General features: G+C 51.0%; 1 protein-coding gene across 1 annotated transcript; it reads left to right on the top strand.

Annotated features, from left to right (window-relative positions):
• The first annotated feature begins 6,917 nt into the window (after positions 1 to 6,917).
• PES1 (pescadillo ribosomal biogenesis factor 1) lies at positions 6,918 to 21,525 on the top strand. The gene is made up of 15 exons (XM_028528368.2): positions 6,918 to 7,237; positions 9,901 to 9,980; positions 10,722 to 10,875; positions 12,263 to 12,372; positions 14,604 to 14,775; positions 14,864 to 14,953; positions 17,305 to 17,421; positions 17,508 to 17,582; positions 17,795 to 17,881; positions 18,049 to 18,179; positions 18,532 to 18,657; positions 18,791 to 18,975; positions 19,442 to 19,599; positions 19,744 to 19,905; positions 21,017 to 21,525. The coding sequence occupies exons 1-15, from the start codon at positions 7,214 to 7,216 to the stop codon at positions 21,098 to 21,100; spliced, it is 1,755 nt and encodes a 584-aa protein (XP_028384169.1). The 5' UTR covers positions 6,918 to 7,213; the 3' UTR covers positions 21,101 to 21,525.
• Positions 21,526 to 21,645: the final 120 nt, after the last annotated feature.

Genomic DNA, 21,645 nt, shown 5'->3' with positions numbered 1-21,645 from the left:
GACAAAACAAAACAAGTTAAGGAACAGAATTTAATCACTTGAGACACAAAGCCATGAGTAGCAGGGGTTTTTGTCAGGACTAGAAGAGTAACCTAAAAAAAAAAAATCTCTGCACGGAAAGAAACGAAAGGATTTCTCATTTTGCCTAGTCCCACAGGAGAACTGAGGTACAAGAGTTAATTCTGGCTGTGCCGTGTGACCTTGACCAGGTCACTCTGGGTGAGATGAAAGAGTTGGACAAGACTATTCTAACTAAGCTCTCTTCCAGCTCAACTTGTGAAGATGTTAAGCCTGTAAAACACCTCTAATCATTTCCAAATAAGTGTTTTATTGCAATCATTTTATGGCAATCGGCCAAGGTTCATTCTTTCAAGATAATCTGCTTTTGTGCCTGACTTATCACAAGGCAAGCCCTTGGGACAGATAAATAACAGTCATATACCACATAACGACATTTCAATCAATGATGGACTGCATGTACAATGGTGGTCTCCTAAGATTGTAATGGAGCTGAAAAATTCCTATTGCCCAGTGATGTCGTAGCCATGATAGCATCGTAGCGCAAATGTTACAAAGATCCGTACAGCTGAGATTAAGACAGCAAACAACTTTAACCTGGGTGTGGATGAGGATGACACTGAGGAGCTCCTAGAGGTGGTTCTCGAGGAAATGACTGGCGAGCTGCTGGAACTGGAAAGGAACACGTAGCTGAAGAAGAGGCAGAGAAAAGGGAACTACAGGGGGAAGAAAAAGAAGACCACCCCCCAAGAAAATCCATAGGAAAAGGTTTAGCAAAAGCCTTCCAGCTCCTTAAAAATTTGAAAACAGGCACTTGAGCACCAACCAGCTTTCATGAATAGGGAAGAAAGTTCAAGGTGCATTCTCTGCTTACAGGCAGGTTTGTGGTGGAAAAAAAGAAACCAAGCAAACCACCACTGACGTATTTCCGAAAAGAGTAAAACCTGCTCTAGAAGAGCCTCAGGCAGGTCCTCCAGAACCAGGCATTGTTACCACAGGCCAGGACAGCTCCGTGTGCTTATTGGCCCTGAAGACCCTCCAGGGGACAAGACCTGGAGGTGGAAGACAGTGATATTGATGATCCCGACCCTGTGTGGGCCTGCGCTTGTGTGTGTTTGTGTCTTAGTTTTTAACAACAAAATTTAAAGTAATAATAATAATAATAATAATAATAATAGAAAAAGGCTTATAGAATAAGGATATGAAGAAAGAAAATATTTTTGTGCGGCTGTACAATGTGTTTGGGTTTTAAGCTAGGTGTTATCAAAAAGTAAAAAAATTAAAAAATTTTTAAGTTTTTAAAGCAAAAATGTTACAGTGACCCAAGGTTAATGTATCAGTGTAGCCTGCATGTTCAGTGTTTACATGGCCTACAGCAGTGCACAGCAATGCCCTGGGCCTTCGCACTTGCTTGCCAGTCCCCCGCTGAATCTCACAGAGCAACTTCCAGTCCTGCGTGCTCCCTTCCTGGTGAGTGCCCTAGAAAGATGCACCATTTTAATCTTTTGTACTGTATTTTTACAGTACCTTTTCTATGTTTAGATATGTGTAGATACACAAATACGTACTGTTGTGTTACAGGTGCCCGCAGTATTCAGTGCGGTAAAATGCCGCGCCAGTTTGTAGACTAGGAGCAGGCTGTACCATACAGCGTCAGTGTGGAGTAGGTGACACTGTCTAGATTTGTGCAAATGCACTATGTAATGTTCGCATGACGATGTTGTCACCCAGCGAAGCATTTCTCAGAAGGTATCCCTGTTGTCAAGTGACACGTGACTGTCTAAGATGTGCGTCTGTTCTCAGGAGTACTTTCTACGTTTAAAATTAGACCGTCCAATGTAGAAAGGCTCAGTGTGGCCCATCGGGGTAAGATTCTGGAGAAGGAAGGAGCCCAGCTGGAGGCCCAGCTTCTGCAGATCCTTGGGTTCAAAACTCCAAAGAAGCCTCAGCAATTTGTGAGCAATTTGTGTGCAGTGGAGCTGCTTTAGTGTAGGGAGAGGACTGCCTCGACCCCCGATCCTCTGCCTGTGGTGACTGGTGGAGATGGTGGTTCCTGCCACCTTCTGGAGGGCAGCCTGGAGGAGATGGCCATAGTTAGAGGCTCCCACTTGCCTGGCCTCTGGTGAGAAGTAGCTTCCTTTGGGCAGGTCTCCTCTGATCCCTGAGGACTCCACGTACCTCAGTGACCACCTGGGAGGAGGTGCATTTCTCACAGCCATTAGAAATAGAGTGACCAAGGGTGGACTGGGCTGTTTTAGATCACGCAGTGAGGGAAAGTAAAAAAAAAAAAAAAGACTAAATCATTTGGTTCAGGATTTGCATCTGGGAGTCCATGGCTGGAAAAGTGAAAATGAGCTTGGAGTGAGCAGGTAAAGTGCCTGCCGGTGCCTCGGAACGGGTGTGCGTGAACGAACGGGGAGTGAGCGTTGCTTCTACCGAGGCTGTGGGGCCGCTGTAAACTGTCCCAAGACCCATGTTCTCTGAGGCCTATGCCTTTTTATAAAATTAAGATTTCCCTTTTTTTCTCCCTAAAAATCACAAACTATCAGAAATCCGCCGTTTGAAATCCTGCTACTAAGAATGAAACATGCCCAGAGGAGCTAAGTCACTGTGACACAGAGAAATAACTTCAGGTAAGAAGTTTCCGGACTGAACAACATTCCACACTTATCTTGACTTTGTAGTTTTCAAGGAAACAGGGCTTTTGGGTCAACTTTGATGTCCAGACCTGAAGCTGACCCTCTTCATGCAGCTCTGCTTTGAGCCTATCCAAACCTTGCTTGGTTTACACTTCAACTAACCCCACCCTTCTCTCCAAAACTTTAACTCTTTCCTTTTGGGTGGTCAGACACCCAGAGTTCCCCTGCTGGGCAGTCTCCCGCATTGCAGTGTGCCAACAAAGCTAACCGTCAGACTAAAGGTTTGTTCCTGAGGGTCTTAGGCTGACTGTGCTGGGACATAGCCAAAGAAAGAATTTAAAAGAGAAAAATAAAATTGTGTGCAGGAAGGTGGTGTGAGAAGAATAGATTTAACAGTTACAGGACTACATGGTTATATACAAAATATCCATTTAATTAAATATGTAGACATACAAAATTCTTATTTTAGAGCTCATTTAATGTAGAAAGATGTTCATAATTAATCATTTTATTTTTTTATTTTATTGTTGTTCAGGTACAGTTGTCTGCATTGTCCCCCTAACACTTCCCTCCCCACCCCAGCCATCCCCACTTCCCTCCCGATTCTACCTCCCCTGCCATTGGTTTTGTCCATGTGTTCAGTTGTTTCTGAAATCCTGTCCCTCCCTTCCCCCCATTATCCCCTCCCACCTCCCCTCTGGTTACTCTCAGATTGTTCCATAATTAATGTTAAATTTTTAAAATTTCCTAAGTGACATGTTGATTGCATAACAAATTAGAAAATACAGACTTGTTAAGAAAGGAGGAGGAAAAAGAAAAGGAAGAGAGTGGAGGAGAAAAAGGAGAAAGAAAATAAAAAGAAAATCCTTAGTCCCAAACTCTGGAGACGGGTTCAGAAAGTGTGGCCTTTGGATATCTCCAAGACCCTTTTAGGGAGTCTGTTAGTTCAAAATTACTTTTAAGCACTATTAAGACATTATTTGTCTTTTGCACTGATGGTGTCTCTACCAGGGCCCAGGGCCAAGCCAGGAACGTTCTCAAAAGCTGTATGATTCCCTGCAGTGGATGGCATGACCTTGCCACAGAATTCCACAGCCCTGCATTGTGATTCTCCCACTGGGGCTTGCCATGAGCTCCATTCTGCATCTTTCCCAGCACTGACTCAGAACCACAGGGCTGGCTGGATGCAATGGTCCAAGTGGGGTGCTGTCTGCTCTGCTGCATGTTTGCTTTCTGTGCTTGTCCTGCCTGATCAGCGCGAGACCCGTGTGGCAGATCAGTGTGATGTCCTGCAGCCTGTCCAAGTGATCCAGGTCTTTTCAGACTGTATTATGAGAGAGGGAAAAAAAATGAACACATATAAAACTCTGAATAATATTTTGTCAGTTCTGTGAGAATGAGATCTATTTCTGAGCCTCTTTCCTAAATCGAATGGGAAAAAAAAATGCACTCACTAAATCGATGGCAGCAAACCATATGCCTCAAGCTTCATCAATCTGCTCTAGCAACACCATTTCCACGGCAACTGTGATACTGCTTGGTTGAGTCCACAGTCATCCTCCAGAATCAAATTCCAATGGCATTTTTTTGCAAAACTGAAAGAGTTTATCTTCAATTCATGTCAAATTGCAAGGGGCTCTTAACAGCCACAACAATACTGGAAAAGGAAGAACAGAATTAGAACATTCACACTCTTGATTTCAAAAACTTATTATGAAGTGGCTGTGAGCAAAACAGTGTGGCATAAGGATACACATACAGACCAACGGAATAAAACTGAGAGACCAAAATAAACCCTCACATAGTATATGGCCAAGTGATACGGACAAATTACTCATGTCGTCACCTTTCTCTCCCACCCTCTTCAGTGAAGTTGTTTCACACATTTGTGAAACTGTTAGATTAGCTTGTCACATTTTGCATTCCACCCCGGGGTCCCACTGATCTCCTGGGTTATTTTTGCTGATTTGCATACAAGATTTATTCTTTGCGCTGTGACATTCCACAGGTTTTGACAAATATCCTCCAGTACCGAATAGTTTCACCACCTTAAAAATCCCCCTTAGCACTGAACCTCTGTGAACCACTGATCTTTTAACTCTATATAGTCTTTCTTTTTGAGAATGGTATAAAATTGAAGTCTTATGTGTAGCTTTTGCAGACTGGCTCCCTTTGTGTAGCAATATGCACTTAAGATTTATCCATGTCTTTTCATGGCTTGATAACTTATTTCTTTTCATTGCTGAAAAATACTCCATTGCATGGATATTTTTATCTATTCACCTATTTATTCATCCATTGAAGGACATCTTGGTTACTTCTAAATTTTGGCAACTCTGCATAAAGCTGCCATAAACATTCATGTGCAGACTTTGTGTGGGCATTTAGCATTCACATCAATAGAGGAAATACCTAGAAATGCCATTGTTGGCTTGAATGGTAAGACCACATTTACCTTTGTAAGAAATGGCCAATGTGTCTTCCAAAGTGGCTTTACCACTATTATCTATTTTAAAAAATAATTTTAAAATATTTAAGTTGACAACAATCTTTGTAGTTGGTGCTGTCCCCATTTTACAAATGAAGAAGAGAGGTAAAGTGGCTTGGTCGTAGTTTCGTGGTAAAGCCAGTTGTGTCTGCCTGCAGGATCCGGGCCTCTCCACCACAGTGGAGATGGAGGTTTGGTAAGTCACAAAGTATTCTGTGAGTGGACGGCTCTGATCATTAAAACTTCTTTGCTTTATGGATATAAACTGCCTTGCATGGTCTTGGAGTCATGTAACAGTTTGCAAAGACAGAGAGGAGGCAAGTAAGTGATGTATTCCCAGGCCTATCCACAACTCAGTAGGCAGTGGGGTGTGGTTTCAGCAGCTGGCTCTGCAGCCAGCTCTGCAGCCGAGAGTCCATTTTCCACTGCTTAGCAGCTGAGTGATCTTGAGGTGAGTCCCTTCACTTCCCCGAGCCTCAGGTTCCGTACCTGTAAAATCTAGTACCTATATCACCTGTATCCTGAGCTGTAGACCTGAAGGTACAACTGCTTTCCTAGACACCTTTTACCTGTATCTTCTATGACCCTGCAAATTCAACGTGAGCAAAGTTGGATCCCTCCTGGGTAGGACCAGCTACATGATCTGTGAGAGACAGTGAGAAATGAAAATGCAAAGTGCCTTGGTGAAAAGTTGTTAAGAATTTCAAAGACAGCAAGGAGCACTGGATCAACACTGGACCGTGGGCAACTGCCTAGGTCACAGGCCTCTGACACTGGCCTTACTCCTGTAATCACTGCATGAAAGAGCCACTACTGCCCTCTCAGATCCATTCCTCTACCGTCTCCTGGTCCTAATGGACTCTGTCATTCTCTGAATCCCCCAAACATTTGCCTCTGGCTTGCACGGCCTGTTTCTCCGTCCCCTTTACCAGTCCAGTTCCTCTTTGAAACACTCTAAGTCCTCTGCTGTGAACACCACATGGCCCTGGTAATTCTCAAAGACTTTGCCAGCTCACTTTCCCCTCCCCAGTTTTCATTTCATTTTTCACTGTGGAGTTCTTGGGTTTTAATTTTGTTCTGGCTTTAAAGTAGATAATAAAATTCACATTGTTCAAAGAAAGCATTGGCCAATGATGTATCTTCCTCTAAAGGGTATGTTCTATAACCATGACCTTGGGCCGGGTCACATTCACAAGGGCTTCAAATTAAAAAATTTGAGGCAAACTTCAAATCGAGTTTGGAGGCCTGATGAAAAAGACATCAAAGAACTTTAAAATATTATCTACTTAAGAAACTACATCACTTTGGTGTGAATATTTGTATAAATACACATCATTTGAGTGCAAAATTTGTATGTACATATTAAAAGCTCAAACGTATTAATGTACATTTAAAATATACTATGAGTTCTATAACTCTGCTTGGTCTTTAGTAATTTTTCAACCAGAAAATGTAAGTTGCCTCTCAGGTTTCTCCGCCTCTGTAGGATACATGTCTGCTTTTGCTTTATTTTATCCCCACAACAGCGAATGATCTTACTGAAAAACCCGTGTCCGGTGACTAACGGAACGCAACCTCACCTGGTGCCCCTAGTGGCAGCTTTGAGAGTCGAATGTTAAGTTCCGAAGTCCCCTAGCAACCGTTACCATAACAACATAACCCGCTCACGCACCTCGAAGAGTGGCTCCCCTCTGCATCCCAGAAGTCCCTGCGCTATCTTTAAGCCTTCCGCCCCGTCCATCCCAACATGCAACGGGGCTCAGATGCCGTGCGTTCGTCATCAGGATGGCTATAGAAATGCCTGAATATCTCCTTTCATTTAAACGTTAAAACTGTCTGTGATAGACTCATAGAATGGAAAGAGCTCAAGAGATCAGTCTTACTGATTTTTCCTCCTTAAATCTCGAAGAGGAAAGCCCCACCTATTCCTAGACTCTCTCGGTCACCTTGTTGGGCAGCCTGCGCCGACCGGCGGCGTTGGGGCCTCAGGGCCTTAGGCAGGGCACGTGCAGGAGGAAGTGGCGTTGTCAGTCCGCGCGGCACTTAATAGCTTCTTCAGCTCGGAGCCATGGGAGGCCTGGAGAAGAAGAAAGTGAGTCGTAGAGATCCTGGGGCGGGTTGGCGAGGGGGCCTTGGGAGGTGGGAAACGGGTGCGACGGAGTCTGGGGACTGCGCCTTTCCCCGGCCTTGGTTTCTTGTGGTTACCGAAACGATTGGGGTCAACGCGACGGGAGACAGCTGGGAGAAGGGGTCCGATCCGAGGATGGGCGAGGAACGCACTACCTACCTGGTGAAACCGGGAAAGAACCCGGGAGTAGGGATGTAAGAGAGTTGATAACCAAGTATAACTTTACCCCAAAAGGTGGCCTAGCCAAAGGACAGCTGTTTACTAAGTAAAGGGTGATAAACACTACGCGAAGTTTTCCGTTACGTCGAATTCATCCTCGCAAAAACTTGTCATACCCTTTTCTCTGGAACCAGGCCCTGCCATGGACACTGGGGATGGAGACCTGAACAATCAAATGTGGTACCTGATTTCCCCGAGCTCATCTTCTGGTGGTGAAGATGAACACTAAAATAACCGGATAGAACTCAAAAGATTGTTAAATGATCTAAAGACCAGAAGACCTCAGATAGGCTCTGGGACACAGAAATGCTTATTGAACAAGCGTGGCAGGGAAACTAAGTACCAAGGCCCTTAGGTGGGACAGGTTTGCTGTTGGCAAGGAATGGGAAGGACATCATGATTGCTGGGGTATAGTAAACCAAGGAAAGAATGGCGTCTGTTGAGATTGGATAGGGACTGGATCTTGGAAGGCCTGTCAGCCACGGGTAGGAGCTTGGATTTTATTCTAAACGCAGTAGGATCAGCCAAACGGGGAGTGACCTGATAGATTTTTCAAGGAGTTCTGGGTGCTGTGTGGAGAATCAGGTGGTTGTCATGAAAAGATTGGGGAAGGGATGAGGGTAAGGAAGATGTAGTTCCCCAAAGTGTTTCCTTTAGCTTGAAAGTTTCTTTTGCCGATTTGTGTTTAATCCAACACACTGTTAAGCACCCAGTAAGCACTAGCGTTTGGAACTGCAAAGATAGAAAACGGAAAGTTTTCCTTTGTGACACAGATTCAGGTATGTATAAATCATGGCAGTTTTTAAAGCTGGGTTTCACAGCCCTTTGAGCTAGATAAGGCTTTGTGAAAAGTGCCCTATGGGGTGTTTAGCTGCATCCCTGACCTTTTAACTCACTAGATGCCAGTAGCACCCAACAACCTCACATGCCTCCCCCTGCCCACACACACAGGAGTAAAATCACCCCTGTTGAGAACTGGGCAATGGAAAACACTTTTAATGAAGACAACTTTTTGAGACAATCTGAAACTCATCTTTGTATCCCCAGGGCTTGGCATATGACAAATATCTGAAGGAAAGAATGAATGAAGGGAGTGTGTTGTGACTGTGTTATTCATAAACATACCCCTCAGGAGGCCGCAGGTTTATTTCTTTAGAGGTGCACCTGGCCATCGAGGCCCCTGCTGTCTGACTCCAGAGGGAGATCACATTTAGAAAGAATATACTTGGTTAGCATTGCATGGTGCTTGGTACAGTGCACTGCTGCTCTTTATCAGGGAGACAGAGAGGTGAGTGTGAGGCAGCATCTTGGCAGCATAGACATCCATATGGTTGTTCAAGGCAGTGTGCTCCTTGGGAGTAGGTAGAGACTAGGCCTTCTGTTTCCATTGCCCTCATAGCATGTAGCTTCATGATTGGAGCATAGCAGAGGTCCTGTTATCGTCTGTCGAATGAATGAATGGGGAAGGGAGAGGCTTTGCCACTTAGAGCTCTTGTATTCTCCCCAAGGGAACAAAAGTTTGTTGGGGGAGCGTTAGATATTGCAGTGGTTTGTGGCCCTCTAAAGGACCACATTACATAAATAGTTCTTCAGTATTCCTATGGTGTCAACATTTCATGGGCTGTAAGAGGAAGCAATTAAGGGGGAAAAGGTCTAAAAAGACTTCTGCTGGTAGGCAGTGATTATAATGAAAAAAGTTGAGGACACTGGCTTCGGGGGTTGGGCATTCAGGTTCTGGACTCAGACCTAGGTTTGGCTCCCAGCCCCAGGTCTTAAAAAGCTACGTGACCTGGGTGGGTTATTTTACTGAGACATCTCCTCCCTTGTGAAATGGCAGGGGGTTTTTTTTGTTGTTTTTTTGTTTGTTTGTTTGTTTTAAAGATTTTATTTATTTTTAGAGAGGGAGAGAGGGAGAGAGAGAGAGAGAAAGAAAGAAGGAAAGAAAGAAAGAGAAAGAAAGAAACATCAATGTGTAGTTGCTGGGGGTTATGGCCTGCAACCCAGGCATGTACCCTGGCTGGGAATCGAACCTGGGACACTTTGGTTCCCAGCCCATGCTCAATCCACTGAACTACACCAGCCAGGGCAGAAATGGCAGTTTTGATGGCACCCATCAAATTATTGGCTGGTACTTAGAGCTATTATTAATGCTTGGCCCAGCACCTGATGCGTAGCAACCTCACAGTCCCCAGCGCCGTGCAGATACTTGTGTCTGTTATGTTGGTTATTGCCAGGACAGTGCAGGAGAACTCATGCAGGTGGGTGGGCCCCCTCCCTACAGTGTTTCCTATCCTGGGAGCCTCTCAGCCACTTAGCAGTGATACTTGCCTCTGGTAGGAGACATGCCCAGAGGTTGATGTCAGTCATTTCAGTCACTGCTAATGGATAATTGTTTTTTTCTCCCCAAGTATGAGCGAGGCTCTGCCACCAACTACATCACTCGAAACAAAGCCCGGAAGAAACTGCAGTTGAGCCTGCCCGACTTCAGGTGCGTTGGGAAAGAGTAGGTTAGGGGGCCTTGGGTGTGCTTGGGCAGTGAACCACACCAGGAAAACTCAAATGCATCTCTGTCTTTGCTTTGCTGCCACAAACTTCTTCTGGAATTCTTGTATTCCTCCTCTCTGTCGAGTGCCTGTGCTTTAGTAAGCTGTTCTTTGCCAGGTGTGGTCTGGGGGGAAGCTGGAGGAGCCCTGTGATCAGAATGAGCCAACTGGTACAGCACACTGCTGCTCTCTATCTGGGTCTTTGTCACCCATCCCCTCCCTTCTGGCAGAAGAGACTCCTGACCCTACAGCTAGGGGTTCATCACTCCTTATAGAGTCAAACCCAGTCTCCTGCACGGCAGGTAGGCCCTGCCACCTGGCCCACTCTTCGTGCTTTGGCTGTGCCCCACACTTTTCCACCCTTACAGTCTTTGTCTTTTTCAGGATGCTTTTCCCACTTTTACGTGGCTGAATGTTGGTTTCTTGACAAGGCCTTTCTTGACTTACCTTGCTGAAAAGGGTACCTGATATCTGGCCCCTTTAACACCCTGATTATTTCCTCTCTGGTGCTCGTGACAGTCTCCAGTATGTGATTTTGGGGCAACTTGTGATTATCGGGCTCCTCACTAGGATGTGAGTTCTCCAAGGGCAGGCCCCCATGTTCCCTGTTCAGTGCTGTTTTCCAGGCCCAGCCTGGCCAGTGCTCAGCACGCTCACTGACAGAAGGAATGGGCATTGTCTTCCAGGCGCCTGTGCATCCTGAAGGGCATTTATCCCCATGAGCCCAAACACAAGAAGAAGGTTAACAAGGGCTCCACGGCACCCCGGACTTTTTACCTTATCAAAGACATCAGGTTCCTCCTCCATGAACCCATCGTCAACAAGTTCCGGGAATACAAGGTGAGACCCGGGGCTCGGGTCTGTTTGGGTGGGCCCATCACAGCTCCATGGCCCACTCACTGTTACTGCGGGCAGTCTGTGTAGCCTCTTCGAGCAAGCCTGTGAGAGGGTGACATAATTTTACCTAAAGGAGTGTCTCAAGGATTGACTGAGGTCACAGGTGGAGATCAGTTGCACAGGACCTGGCAAATGATTAATGCTTTACCTGTAGTACTTTTCCCCTGGTTCTTTTGTAAAAGAGTAAATGTATTGCTTCCAAGACAAAGATGGTGCTGTTTCAGGGGCTCTCAGGTGATTCTTTCTGGAATTGCTTGGAAGAGACCAAGCTTTTCATTCCACAGACATAAACCATTAAATGCTTCAGTACCACAGGTAAAGGAAAAACCTGTTTATACCAAATGCAAATAATTGGGAGTAGACCGTCATTGCGAAAGCCTTTGCAGAACTGCAGGGCCTGGCTGAGGCCCTCCGTGGAGGGGTGGGGGTGCCACCTAGTGGCCACTGCTAGCTGCTGGCCCTCTCGTCCTACCAAGTCCACTGAAGTGGGTGGCTGGCCCTGTTTTGCTTCTGGGTTTTAAAACTACAGTCACGATCACGAATGATGAATTTCTCTGGACTTAGCCCCATTGTTATGTAGTTCTGGGCTATATGGAGTAGCCTGTTGCGCCTAGGCCACAAATCTGTACAGCATGTTACTGTGTAAAGAAACATGATATTAAATGAAGCCCAAGAGAAAATGATGCAATAGGCAGACACAGTAAACTTCAGATGTATGAGGCAGCTGCCAGCATAATGTGGCATAGTGTTTTACTGCAAGCTTTTTTTTATAGGTAGAGAAAGTACACTCTAAAATAAAAAGCATAGTATAGTAAACAACATAAAATGAGTAACACAGTCATTTATTACCATTATCAAGTAATGCGTGCTTTACACAGTATGCTGTACTTTTATAGGACTGGCAATGCCGTAGATTTTAGACCAGTATCACCACAAACACACGAGTAATGCATTGTGCTGTGGCGTTACGATGGCTGTGATATCAGTAGTGATAGGAATTTTTCAGCTCCATCATAATTTATGGGGCTACTGTCCTGTATGCAGTCTGTCAACTGAAACATCATTATGTGAAATCGAACCGGCAACTTTCGCTTGGAGGGACAATGCTCAACCAGCTGAGCCACACCGGTCAGGGCTTGGGAGAGGGGGTCAGTTTTGACGTTCCCTAGAGTTAGCTGTTTTGCGAATCCTGGGCTGAGGTGCAGACAGCACAGTCAGACAGCTTCAGGAGGCCTTGAGAATCTTCCTTCCCCACATAGCCCTCCTACGCAGAAGACGGGTCTCCGGGAGCCCTCGGCCCCAGCGTCAGCCCTCTCCTCCTGTCTTCTAGGTGTTCGTCCGCAAGCTCCGGAAGGCCTATGGGAAGAGTGAGTGGAACACTGTGGAGCGTCTGAAGGACAACAAGCCCTACTACAAGCTAGACCACATTGTCAAGGAGCGGTGAGTTGGGGGCTCAGTCTGAGCACTGAGGATACAGTGGGGAACCAGACCAACACCCTGCCCAAGCTGCTGGCATCCTGGTGGAGGAAGCAGACCAAAAACCAAACTGCCAAATTTCTATAATGATTGCAAGTCATAGTGAGTGCCACCAGGGATGCCAGCTGTGGGCAGAGAACTGGAGGACACTTGTAGTCACAGGCTTGTCAGAGGAGGCCTTGCTGAGGGGCAGCACAGTCCAAGCAGAAGCAACAGCAAGTGCAAAGGCCCTGGGGTAAGAGAGCGCCAAAGTCCTGGGGAATGCATACCAGGTACATGGTCAGACCTGGAGGATATGGCTGGATACCTGACCTTAACTATCCCTTGCCCAGCCTTCTCAGCAGTCCCACTCATTCTTTGTCTGAATCAGTGGTTCTTAACCAAGGGTAAGAATGACGTGGATGGGAGGGTCTTCTAGTTTTTAGTGGGTAAAGGCCAGGGATACTGCTAAACATACTACAGTGCATGGGGCAGTCCTCACAACACGTAACAGCCTGGCCCAAGACATTAAAGTGCTTAGATTCAGAAACCCTGGGCTAGATGAACATTCATCCTCTCTTGGAGGCTGATGGTGTGGGATCACTTAGCTTCGGGCTGGATGGACTTGGCTTCACCGAGCCAGCCCAGCCATGGGCTAGTGCGGGAGGAGCCTTGGCCTAGGAACTCGACAGCTGGTGTTCTCACCCCAGCCCCACAGCCTGTGAGTTGGGTGGCCCAAGAACAGTTTCTGCTCTGAGCAAGCCCTCCCCTGTAACAGAGAGATGACCGTAGCTCCTGTCCTGACTGTGACACAGCTGTTGTGTGGAACAAGTGAAAAATGCACAAGAAAAAGCAAACGTCTGGATTCTCGCACACGCGCGGAGCCAGTGTGGCCGTGGTGTTCCCATTCCATGTCACCCCTCCCTCTCCCCCATCTCCGTAGCCATCGGTTAAGAAAGAGAAGCAGGTGGCTCAGAAATGGTGCTGTTTCTGCAAAGGGCCTGGACTGGTGGGGGTGCTGGGAGGGGGAGAGTGAGGAAACTGAGGTACCAGAGGGGGCCAACCGAGGTTCTGGCCTGTACGCCTGGAAAACAGATGCTCTCCTCCTGCTGTCTTGCTTGAAGTTTCTGCAGCCTTTTTTCCATCTTGGTCTGGGTTTGAAGACCTGGCAGGCTCCTCCTGACTCATTTGCAGTGAGTGATGCCATCTGGGGCTGGAAGGACTTGGCCATCTCTGGCCCCATGGCTTTCAGAGAGTCCCCCTTTGAAGCAACAGAACGCTTTCTGCAGAAAGAAGCTTCCTGGAAGGCAGTGCGGATGCCAGAGGCTTTGATGGCTGCTCTGGCTGAGACAGGGAGACTTGAAGCCTTGTGCGTCCACCTGTCCCCAGATGTTTCCAGGGAGCTGCAAGAGCCCAGTTTTAAGCCAACAGTGAGCTCCAGTATTGTCGTTTTCCAAATGAAACTGCTGGAATGGAGCAAAACAAAGTGAGCCACCCTGGGTCACAGCCGGGACAGGGATTCGGGTGTCGGTGCTTGTACTCCAGTGTCCTCCCCGTGACCCGCACCTCCCTCCCTCAGCGGGGCAGCCACCCAGTAGTGGGTCCTGCCAGGAAGGCTTGTTCCCATCAGCTTCCTGATTTACCACAGGATTTCTGGAAGTACGTTATTGCTCTGGCCCTTCCTGGCCAGGACCGAGTTCCAGCATTCTCACTGTCTGGTTCTAATTGGTTCTATAACCAGACGGAGGTCTAGGTGATGAGAAACCGGACAACCCACTCTGGTGACCAGTGACCATGAGTGCTGCTGAGGACAGGCATGCCTCCATCCTCCACGCTGGTCCACCAGGGCAGCATCACATTTTTCTGCTCTCTGTCTTGACCCTCCAGACAGATTTCCCGTGATCTGAAGGTTCCGCCTTGAAAGAGAGAGAGAGAGCCACCGAGTCAGTCTGCCCTCTTTGACCACAACGTGTAGAAGTGGGTTGAGGCCGCGTCCTTAGTTTTCAGTGGGTGTCTTGGGGACTCTGTGGGGGTTTCTTGGATTCTCGGAGCTAAGTGGGCATGTTCTGGTTCCGTGGTCCCTCCCAAGGCTGTGGGGAAGCTGGCAGTGCCTGGCTTTATGGTCAGGAGGTGGCACTGCAAGGCCTGGCTTGGGGATGGGGCCTCCAGGGTGGCCCACGGCTGAACCCAGAAGTACTGACCTTCCGGCCACACAGGTACCCCACGTTCATCGATGCCCTTCGGGACCTGGATGACGCCCTCTCCATGTGCTTTCTCTTCTCCACTTTCCCCCGGACCGGCAAGTGCCATGTGCAGACCATTCAGCTGTGCCGCAGGCTCACTGTGGAGTTCATGCACTACGTCATCGCCGCTCGGGCCCTGCGCAAGGTGAGCTCAGGGCAACCTGGCAGGGCCCTACCTCCTCTCTCCCTCACTGTCCCCTTGGTTTTTACCATGCTTTCCTCCCCTCCCCCAGGTCTTCCTGTCCATCAAAGGCATTTACTACCAGGCCGATGTGTTGGGGCAGCCCATTGTATGGATCACGCCCTATGCCTTCTCCCACGATGTGAGTATGCCCATGGGGAGGGAGGGGCTTGTGATGGGCCGTGCTTCCTCTGGCCCCCAGACAGATGAGGGCAAATGAGTAAAGAGGGGGCTCTGCTGTCCTGCGAAGCCCAGTGTGCGCCAGGTTCCTGAGTGTTGGCTTGGGGTGTGGGGACGGCGTCATAAGAAGAACTTGAGCCAGCCTGGCTCCAGCGTCCCCCAGTTGGTGGTTCTTGAATGTGTTCCTTTGCCTCTCTGTGCCTCTCTGTTTGTAATGTGCTTTCCTTCTAAGCACTGTTGTGAGGATTTCAAGGTGCCCTCTGGGGAGCCCAAGGAATATTGAGTGACTTCTGGGGTCTGGATTGTGTTCAAGCCCAGCCCTATTCTCCAACCCACTGGGGTCCTCATCCTGCTCTGTTGCTGGCAGCTGCCAGACCTTGGCCAAGCTGCTTTGCTGAACTCCTCAGTTTCCTCTACTCCCGTCCCTCACACAGGGCCCGGGGGCTGGGGACATTGGGGTGGGACACAAGGGAAGAGTTAAGTGTGTGGCACTGCTTCTTATTTATCTTCTTTTAGACCGAAGTTTTTGGCAGGGGTCCACGGAGAGAAATCCTGGTTTTGCCCCTTATGGGGGCATCATTAGCCTCTAGTCCCCCGTAGGGTCCCAGCCAGGCTCAGTATCTGACTCATCATTCTGTGGGCCTGCATTCGGCCCAGTTTCCTGCTTGTGCACTGGCACCTTCCATGGAGAGCAGACGCACCAGCCTGACTGGACAGTCGGTCTGCTGCCAGGCTTTCGGGTGCTCCAGGGCAAAGCCAGGCTCTGGGCTCCTCTCCTCTACCCCGGTCTGGTGGGGGTTCCAGGGCCAGAACCATTCTGAGTGCGGAGCAGGGGTGACGGCTGGTGCAGGCTGCAGCCCGTGTGTGGGCGGGAGGCGGGCTTGGCCCTCAGCAGCCCCTGTTCCCACACCTCGGGGCAGGCTCGTGTGCCAGAACCCGTGGGTCTTTCCTCTTCCCTGTTCTGTTCCTCTTCTCCTCCTCCTTCCTTCCTGCCTCTCCCCCCTCCCTTTCTTCCTTCCTCTGTGGCTCTCCTGCTCCTTCCTCCTCTCTGATGTCCCACCCCTGTGCTGCTCAGACTGGGCTTTGTGTGTCCCCCCGGGAGTGAATAGGGCCCTGTGGAGGCCAGCCTCCACACAGCTGGCCTGGGGGAGGGGAACCGCCGCCTCTTTCTCCTTCCTCCCTGGCCAGCTCACTGCCGCTACTTCCTCTCAGCAGGAGGATGGAGGACCAGTACTGGGTTGTAGGTGAGGCCCTGATGTGTCCCCTCCCCCTTAGTGGCAGTGCTGGGCCCCTCAAAGTAGGACCCACACAGGTGGGGGGAAACCCCACTCAACACTGTGCTGTAGGAAATGGAGTAGGTGCCCAGGTGCGCGCCAGGCTCATCGGGGGTCCTGTGGATGCTTTCAGAAGGACAGAGGTGTCAGTGTGGGCACAAGTGGGGTACCTCTTGGCCCCTCTGCCCCAGTAGCCAGGTCACTGCCTGCTGGCAGGATGCAGAGTCACAGGCACGCCCAGCACAAGAGGGGTATGATCGTTACTGATTTTGACATTGCTGGGCACATGCTCCTGTCCAGGTCCTGGGGTCAGCAGAGGTGGGCCAGCCTTGCTGGTTGTGGGGGACAGTGCTGCTTGAGTTGAGGTGCTCTCAGATTTGGCTCTCAGATCCTTGCCCTCTTTTGCTTTGTCGTCTCCTCAAGGGCTAAGGGGGACCCTTTTCTGCCCACCATTTCCCCAGAGCTCCCTGGGGCTAAGTCAGGCAGCTGCCCTAACCTGTCCCATGTCCTTGGGCCATGCCTCTGTTTCTAGTTGGGTCTGAGGCCAGGTCACGCAGTTCTGATTGTCGTCCCAAGGCTCCTGCCAGAGCTTAGGGTGCTGCTTGGCTCAGAATACTGCCCCCTGGGCCCTGGTGGGCTAGTCCCTGAGAAGACGTTACACGAAGATGGTGGGGTGGGTAACGGGAGGCATGAGCTCTGGTCAGGGAAGGCGGCCTCTGCGAGGACAAGAGCCTGAGAGGGGGTGGGGCTGCCTGCAGGCCTGGGAGCGATGTGACAGAGACTTCCCTTTGCTCCCTTCTGGATCCCCTACATGGTTTGGGTATCTGGCACCAGCCCCTAGGACACCCCTAACCTTTGGGACCCCTGTCCAGAGCCTCAGTGGTGCCCAGAATGCTCCTGGGTGGGGACACGCCATGTAGTCCCTTCCTGAGGGGCAGAATTTCAAGGCAGGGCTGCCCTGGAGGAGCTTTTCACCTTGCGTGGGTTGTCATTGTCATCTCTGTACCTACCCTGCTGACATGCCTCCTGTGTCCCCCAGCACCCAACAGACGTGGACTACAGGGTCATGGCCACCTTCACGGAGTTCTACACCACACTGCTGGGCTTTGTCAACTTCCGCCTCTACCAGTCACTCAACCTGCACTACCCACCCAAGGTGAGGCCCGGCCCGGTGCCTCCTCCCCCCATGTGGAGGCAGGGACTGTGGGCGGCCTCTTCCTCTGACCTCCCCCTGCCTCCTAGCTCGAGGGTCAGGCCCGCACAGAGGTGACGGCCCGTGAGGACACCTATGCGTTGGACTCTGAGAGTTCTATGGAGGTGAGAGAGGCTTCCTGCGTCCCCCGGAGTGGCGGTCCGTGTTCCGGGGTTGGTCACGGCTACATATGCGGTTTTGGGGCTTCCCTCAGAACCCAGACCCACTAATGTCCTAGAACTGTCACCGCTACCTCTGCCCCACCTAGGCCACCCCCTCGTTTAAGCCCCGCCCCCGCTGCGAGCAGCAGCCCTGCAGTCCTGCTTCTTTCCCATAGAAACTGGCAGCCCTCGGCGCCAGTCTGGCCCGTGTGGTGGTGCCTGCAGAGGAGGAGCCTGAGGTGGACGAGTTTCCTGCTGACGGGGTGAGGACTGTGCTGCCTTCCTCAAGGAGCAGGTGGAGGGGGCGGGGGTGTTAGGACTGAGGGATCTGGAAGGAAGCTGGGGTGGGGGGGGTTCATCTCTAACCCCTGCCCTGCATCGGGGGTGTGGGCAGACCTGACAGCTCGAGGCCTGGGCCCTTTCTCTGTAGGAGATGGCAGCACAGGAGGAGGACCGCAGGAAGGAGCTGGCAGCGCAGGAGAAGCATAAGAAGCTCTTCGAGGGCTTGAAGTTCTTCCTGAGCCGCGAGGTGCCCCGTGAGGCCCTGGCTTTCATCATCAGGTAGGGAGGTCGGCGGCACGGGCTCTGCCGCACTCCGGGCTGGGTCTGCTCTGCACAGGGCAGCCATGGACGCCCGCCAGTGACTTCGGGATGGTGTCAGCATCCACTTCTTAGGGTGTCGTGAAAGTTCAGCAAAATGGTGCTTGGTCAGTGCCCGGCACACCCCGAGCACACAGGAAGGGTCCGTCAGGGTGCAGCTGGCATCACTTTCTCACCAGCTTAGGGCATCATGCGGGATCCTAGGGTGAGGAGGGGACGCTTGTGTCCTGGGGGGGTGAGCTTGGGGGCCAGTAGACCCCAGTGTAGGCACCTCATGCCTGAGCACTTCCATGGGCTCCCCTTGTGCCTGCAGGAGCTTTGGAGGCGATGTGTCCTGGGACAAGTCTGTGTGCATCGGGGCCACCTATGACGTCTCAGACTCCTGTGTCACCCACCAGATTGTTGACCGGCCCGGGCAGCAGATGCCTGTCATCGGCAGGTAGGCCCCCAGGGCCCTCGTCTCCTTCGCCTGTTGGGGGTTCTGAGTGTGGGGGTCTGTCTGAAGGCCTCTGCGAGTGCGGCAGGGCCTCGGGCGGCCCCTGTGACCCCTCTCTGCCATCACTCTGTGGCAGGTACTACGTGCAGCCGCAGTGGGTGTTTGACTCGGTGAACGCCCGGCTCCTCCTCCCTGTGGCAGACTACTTCCCCGGGGTGCAGCTGCCCCCACACCTCTCGCCCTTCGTGTCAGAGAAAGAAGGCGATTACGTTCCCCCTGAGAAGCTGAAGCTGCTGGCCCTGCAACGGGGAGAGCACCCTGGTAAGTGCAAGGGGCGGGCCAGGGTGAGCAGGCCCCTCCATGTTGGTCTTTGCCTTTGGGCCTCGGCTGGTTGTTTCCCTTGCCGACTTCAAAGGAGGCAAGCTCCGGAGAGCGGGGCGGGCAGCAGAGGCACAAACTCCTTCAAACTCACTGTGGGCTCAGGTTTAGGACAAGAGAGCGTCTGTGTTCTCCAGTCAGGAGCTCTGGATGTCCAGAGTAACTGAGCAGAAGGGTGGTTTACGCAGGAGGCACAGATAGCTCAGGAGTGGGGAGGGGGTCCTGGAATTTCCTCTGAAGGCATCTGGGACTGTGGGGAGAGGTGCCAGAGTGGGGCTCGGTTGGGACAGCCCTGCAGCACCTTTGGAATGTCCCCAGGGCTGAAAAGGGTGGGGTCTGGCACCAGTTCTTGCCTGGCCAGGGAAGGAGCAGGCTCCCAGGGCATTCAGAAGCCATTGGCTATTTATAGGAAATTTGAATGACTCTGAAGAGGAGGAGGAGGAGGAAGACAATGACAGTGATGGTGATGAAGAGGGAGAAAATGAAGAGGAAGATTTGGAGGCTGGTTCAGAAAAGGAGGAAGAGGCCCAGCTGACAGCTCTGGAGGAGCGGAGGATGGAGGGGAAGGTATGGGGAGCTCACTGGGGTGTGGCTGGGCAGCAGCCCACTGGCCGTCTTGGTGCCAGCCCTGGCCCGGAAGGGCGGGGGCCGGGACACTGGCAGGGGTGGGTGTGGGGACCCGCATCCACAGCATCTGCCCCGTGTTCCCAGAAGCCCAAGGTGGTGGCGGGCACCGTGAAGCTGGAGGACAAGCAGCGGCTGGCCCAGGAGGAGGAGAGTGAGGCCAAGCGCCTGGCCATCATGATGATGAAGAAGCGGGAGAAGTACCTGTACAACAAGATCATGTTTGGCAAGAAGCGCAAAATCCGTGAGGTGAGTTCCTGCCACCTGCCAGCTGTGGCCACACGGCTGCCTTTGAGGCCAGCTGGCTCTTCCCTGGGCACACTGTGGGCTCGCGCCCAGCCTGTTTCTGAGGTCGCCCGCCTGGGCGCTCTTCAGGGCTTCAGTCTCCCTCCTGCACCGGCCGTTGCCGGATCTGCTCGGGCCTGGGGACAGGCCTTTCCCAGGAGACCGGCCTGCTTTCATAAAGGATCATTTCACCTAAGTGCCTAAAGCAGGGAGGCCTGTGAGTTTTAAACAAAAATAAAAGTTCTGTGTACATCTTGGACTCTGTAATGGAGGGCGCAGAAGTGGCTTGCAGGCCTGCCCTTGGGGTGGTCTGTAGTCACAGCCCCCCAGGTTTCTTTTGTGCATGCAGTAACAGGCATTATTTTTGGACCATCAAGCTACATACAGGGTGGGGCAAACGTAGGTTTACCATTGTGAGTACACAAACCAGAGTGTATTCTTGTATTGTCACTTATTATTTTCCATACACACAACTACGAATCTATTTTTGCCATGCCCTATATAGATTGTTTGGCATGTTTTCTATTTAACCACAGCAGCTGTTGCCTGCTGATAGGATTATATTATTTTCTACTTTTATAGTCATTTCCATTTTATAGTCATTTTTACAAAACATGCTTGAGCTGTCCCTGCCTACCTCCCAAAGTCTCTGTAGGGTTATTAGGAATGTAATTGCCAGGTCGAAAGGCCTACCTGTTTGGTAATAGGTGCTGCCAGATGGCCCTGGGGGAAGACTGTTTCAGCCTGACCCCCTCCCCGGCCGCTCCTCGTGAAGGCCTGAATGGTACCCAGCTTTCCCAAGGGGAGCGGATAAAGGGAGCAGTTGCCTCCAGCCCTGGGAGCCAGGGATCCTCCTAACTCGCTGTGGGCCCATAAAATAATAGTTCTAAAGACAAAAGTGAGGGCTGGTTTTCTCACCTGAGGTTGTTCAGATAGATTTGTTTTTCCCCGTGGTAGTTGTCTGTTAACTTTCCGGGAAGCGCTGCTTCTAAGGTATGTCCTCAAGAAGAAGAAGAGGGGAGTCTCCTTCCCCATGCACTTCCACCAGCTTGATTTCCCCTCCTTCTCCTCACAGGCCAACAAACTGGCGGAGAAGCGGAAGGCCCACGATGAGGCCGTGAAGTCTGAGAAGAAAGCCAAGAAGGCAAGGCCCGTGTGAGTGGCAGCAGCCTCTTGACGGGCCAGGCCAGCTCTGGCCAGCTGGACTTGGCACAGGCAGGCGAGAGGACCCGGGCTTGGTGGCAGCCGGAGCCCCAGAGTCTCTTCTGCTTTCATTCCCCTCCTCCCCCTGCCGGCCCCGGCCTCCTCTCTTGCTCTCTGGCTGGGCCCGTGGACAGCCCCAGCCTCCCTCAGATGGAGCTCTGGCGGAGCAGAGGTGTCTGTGCCCAGCCCAGCTGCGTCTCCTAGAAGTCAGCGACTTGGGGAGCAGGGCCCCACCAGCCCTTCACCTGCTGCTCCCTGCAGCGCGGCTTTCACAGTTCCCTGCACACTCGTGGTTAGACCCATGGTTCCCCCCGCATTGCGATGGGGGGATGGTGGGGAAGCATTGGTTATTAAACGGCTGGAGTTTTGCAGCCCGTTGGATTCTGTGTTCATGAGCCTACTTGAGGTTAGAACAGGGCTACCTAGTGCCCTGTGCTCTGGGCTGGACAGGCCTGGGTATTACAGAAAAGGGCCTGGTCACGATCAGAGTTCTTTGGATGC

Source organism: Phyllostomus discolor, chromosome 13 (genome assembly GCF_004126475.2).
Source record: "Phyllostomus discolor isolate MPI-MPIP mPhyDis1 chromosome 13, mPhyDis1.pri.v3, whole genome shotgun sequence".
In the NCBI taxonomy this organism is placed as follows: domain Eukaryota; kingdom Metazoa; phylum Chordata; class Mammalia; order Chiroptera; family Phyllostomidae; genus Phyllostomus; species Phyllostomus discolor.
This window is presented reverse-complemented; position numbering and strand designations above follow the sequence as displayed.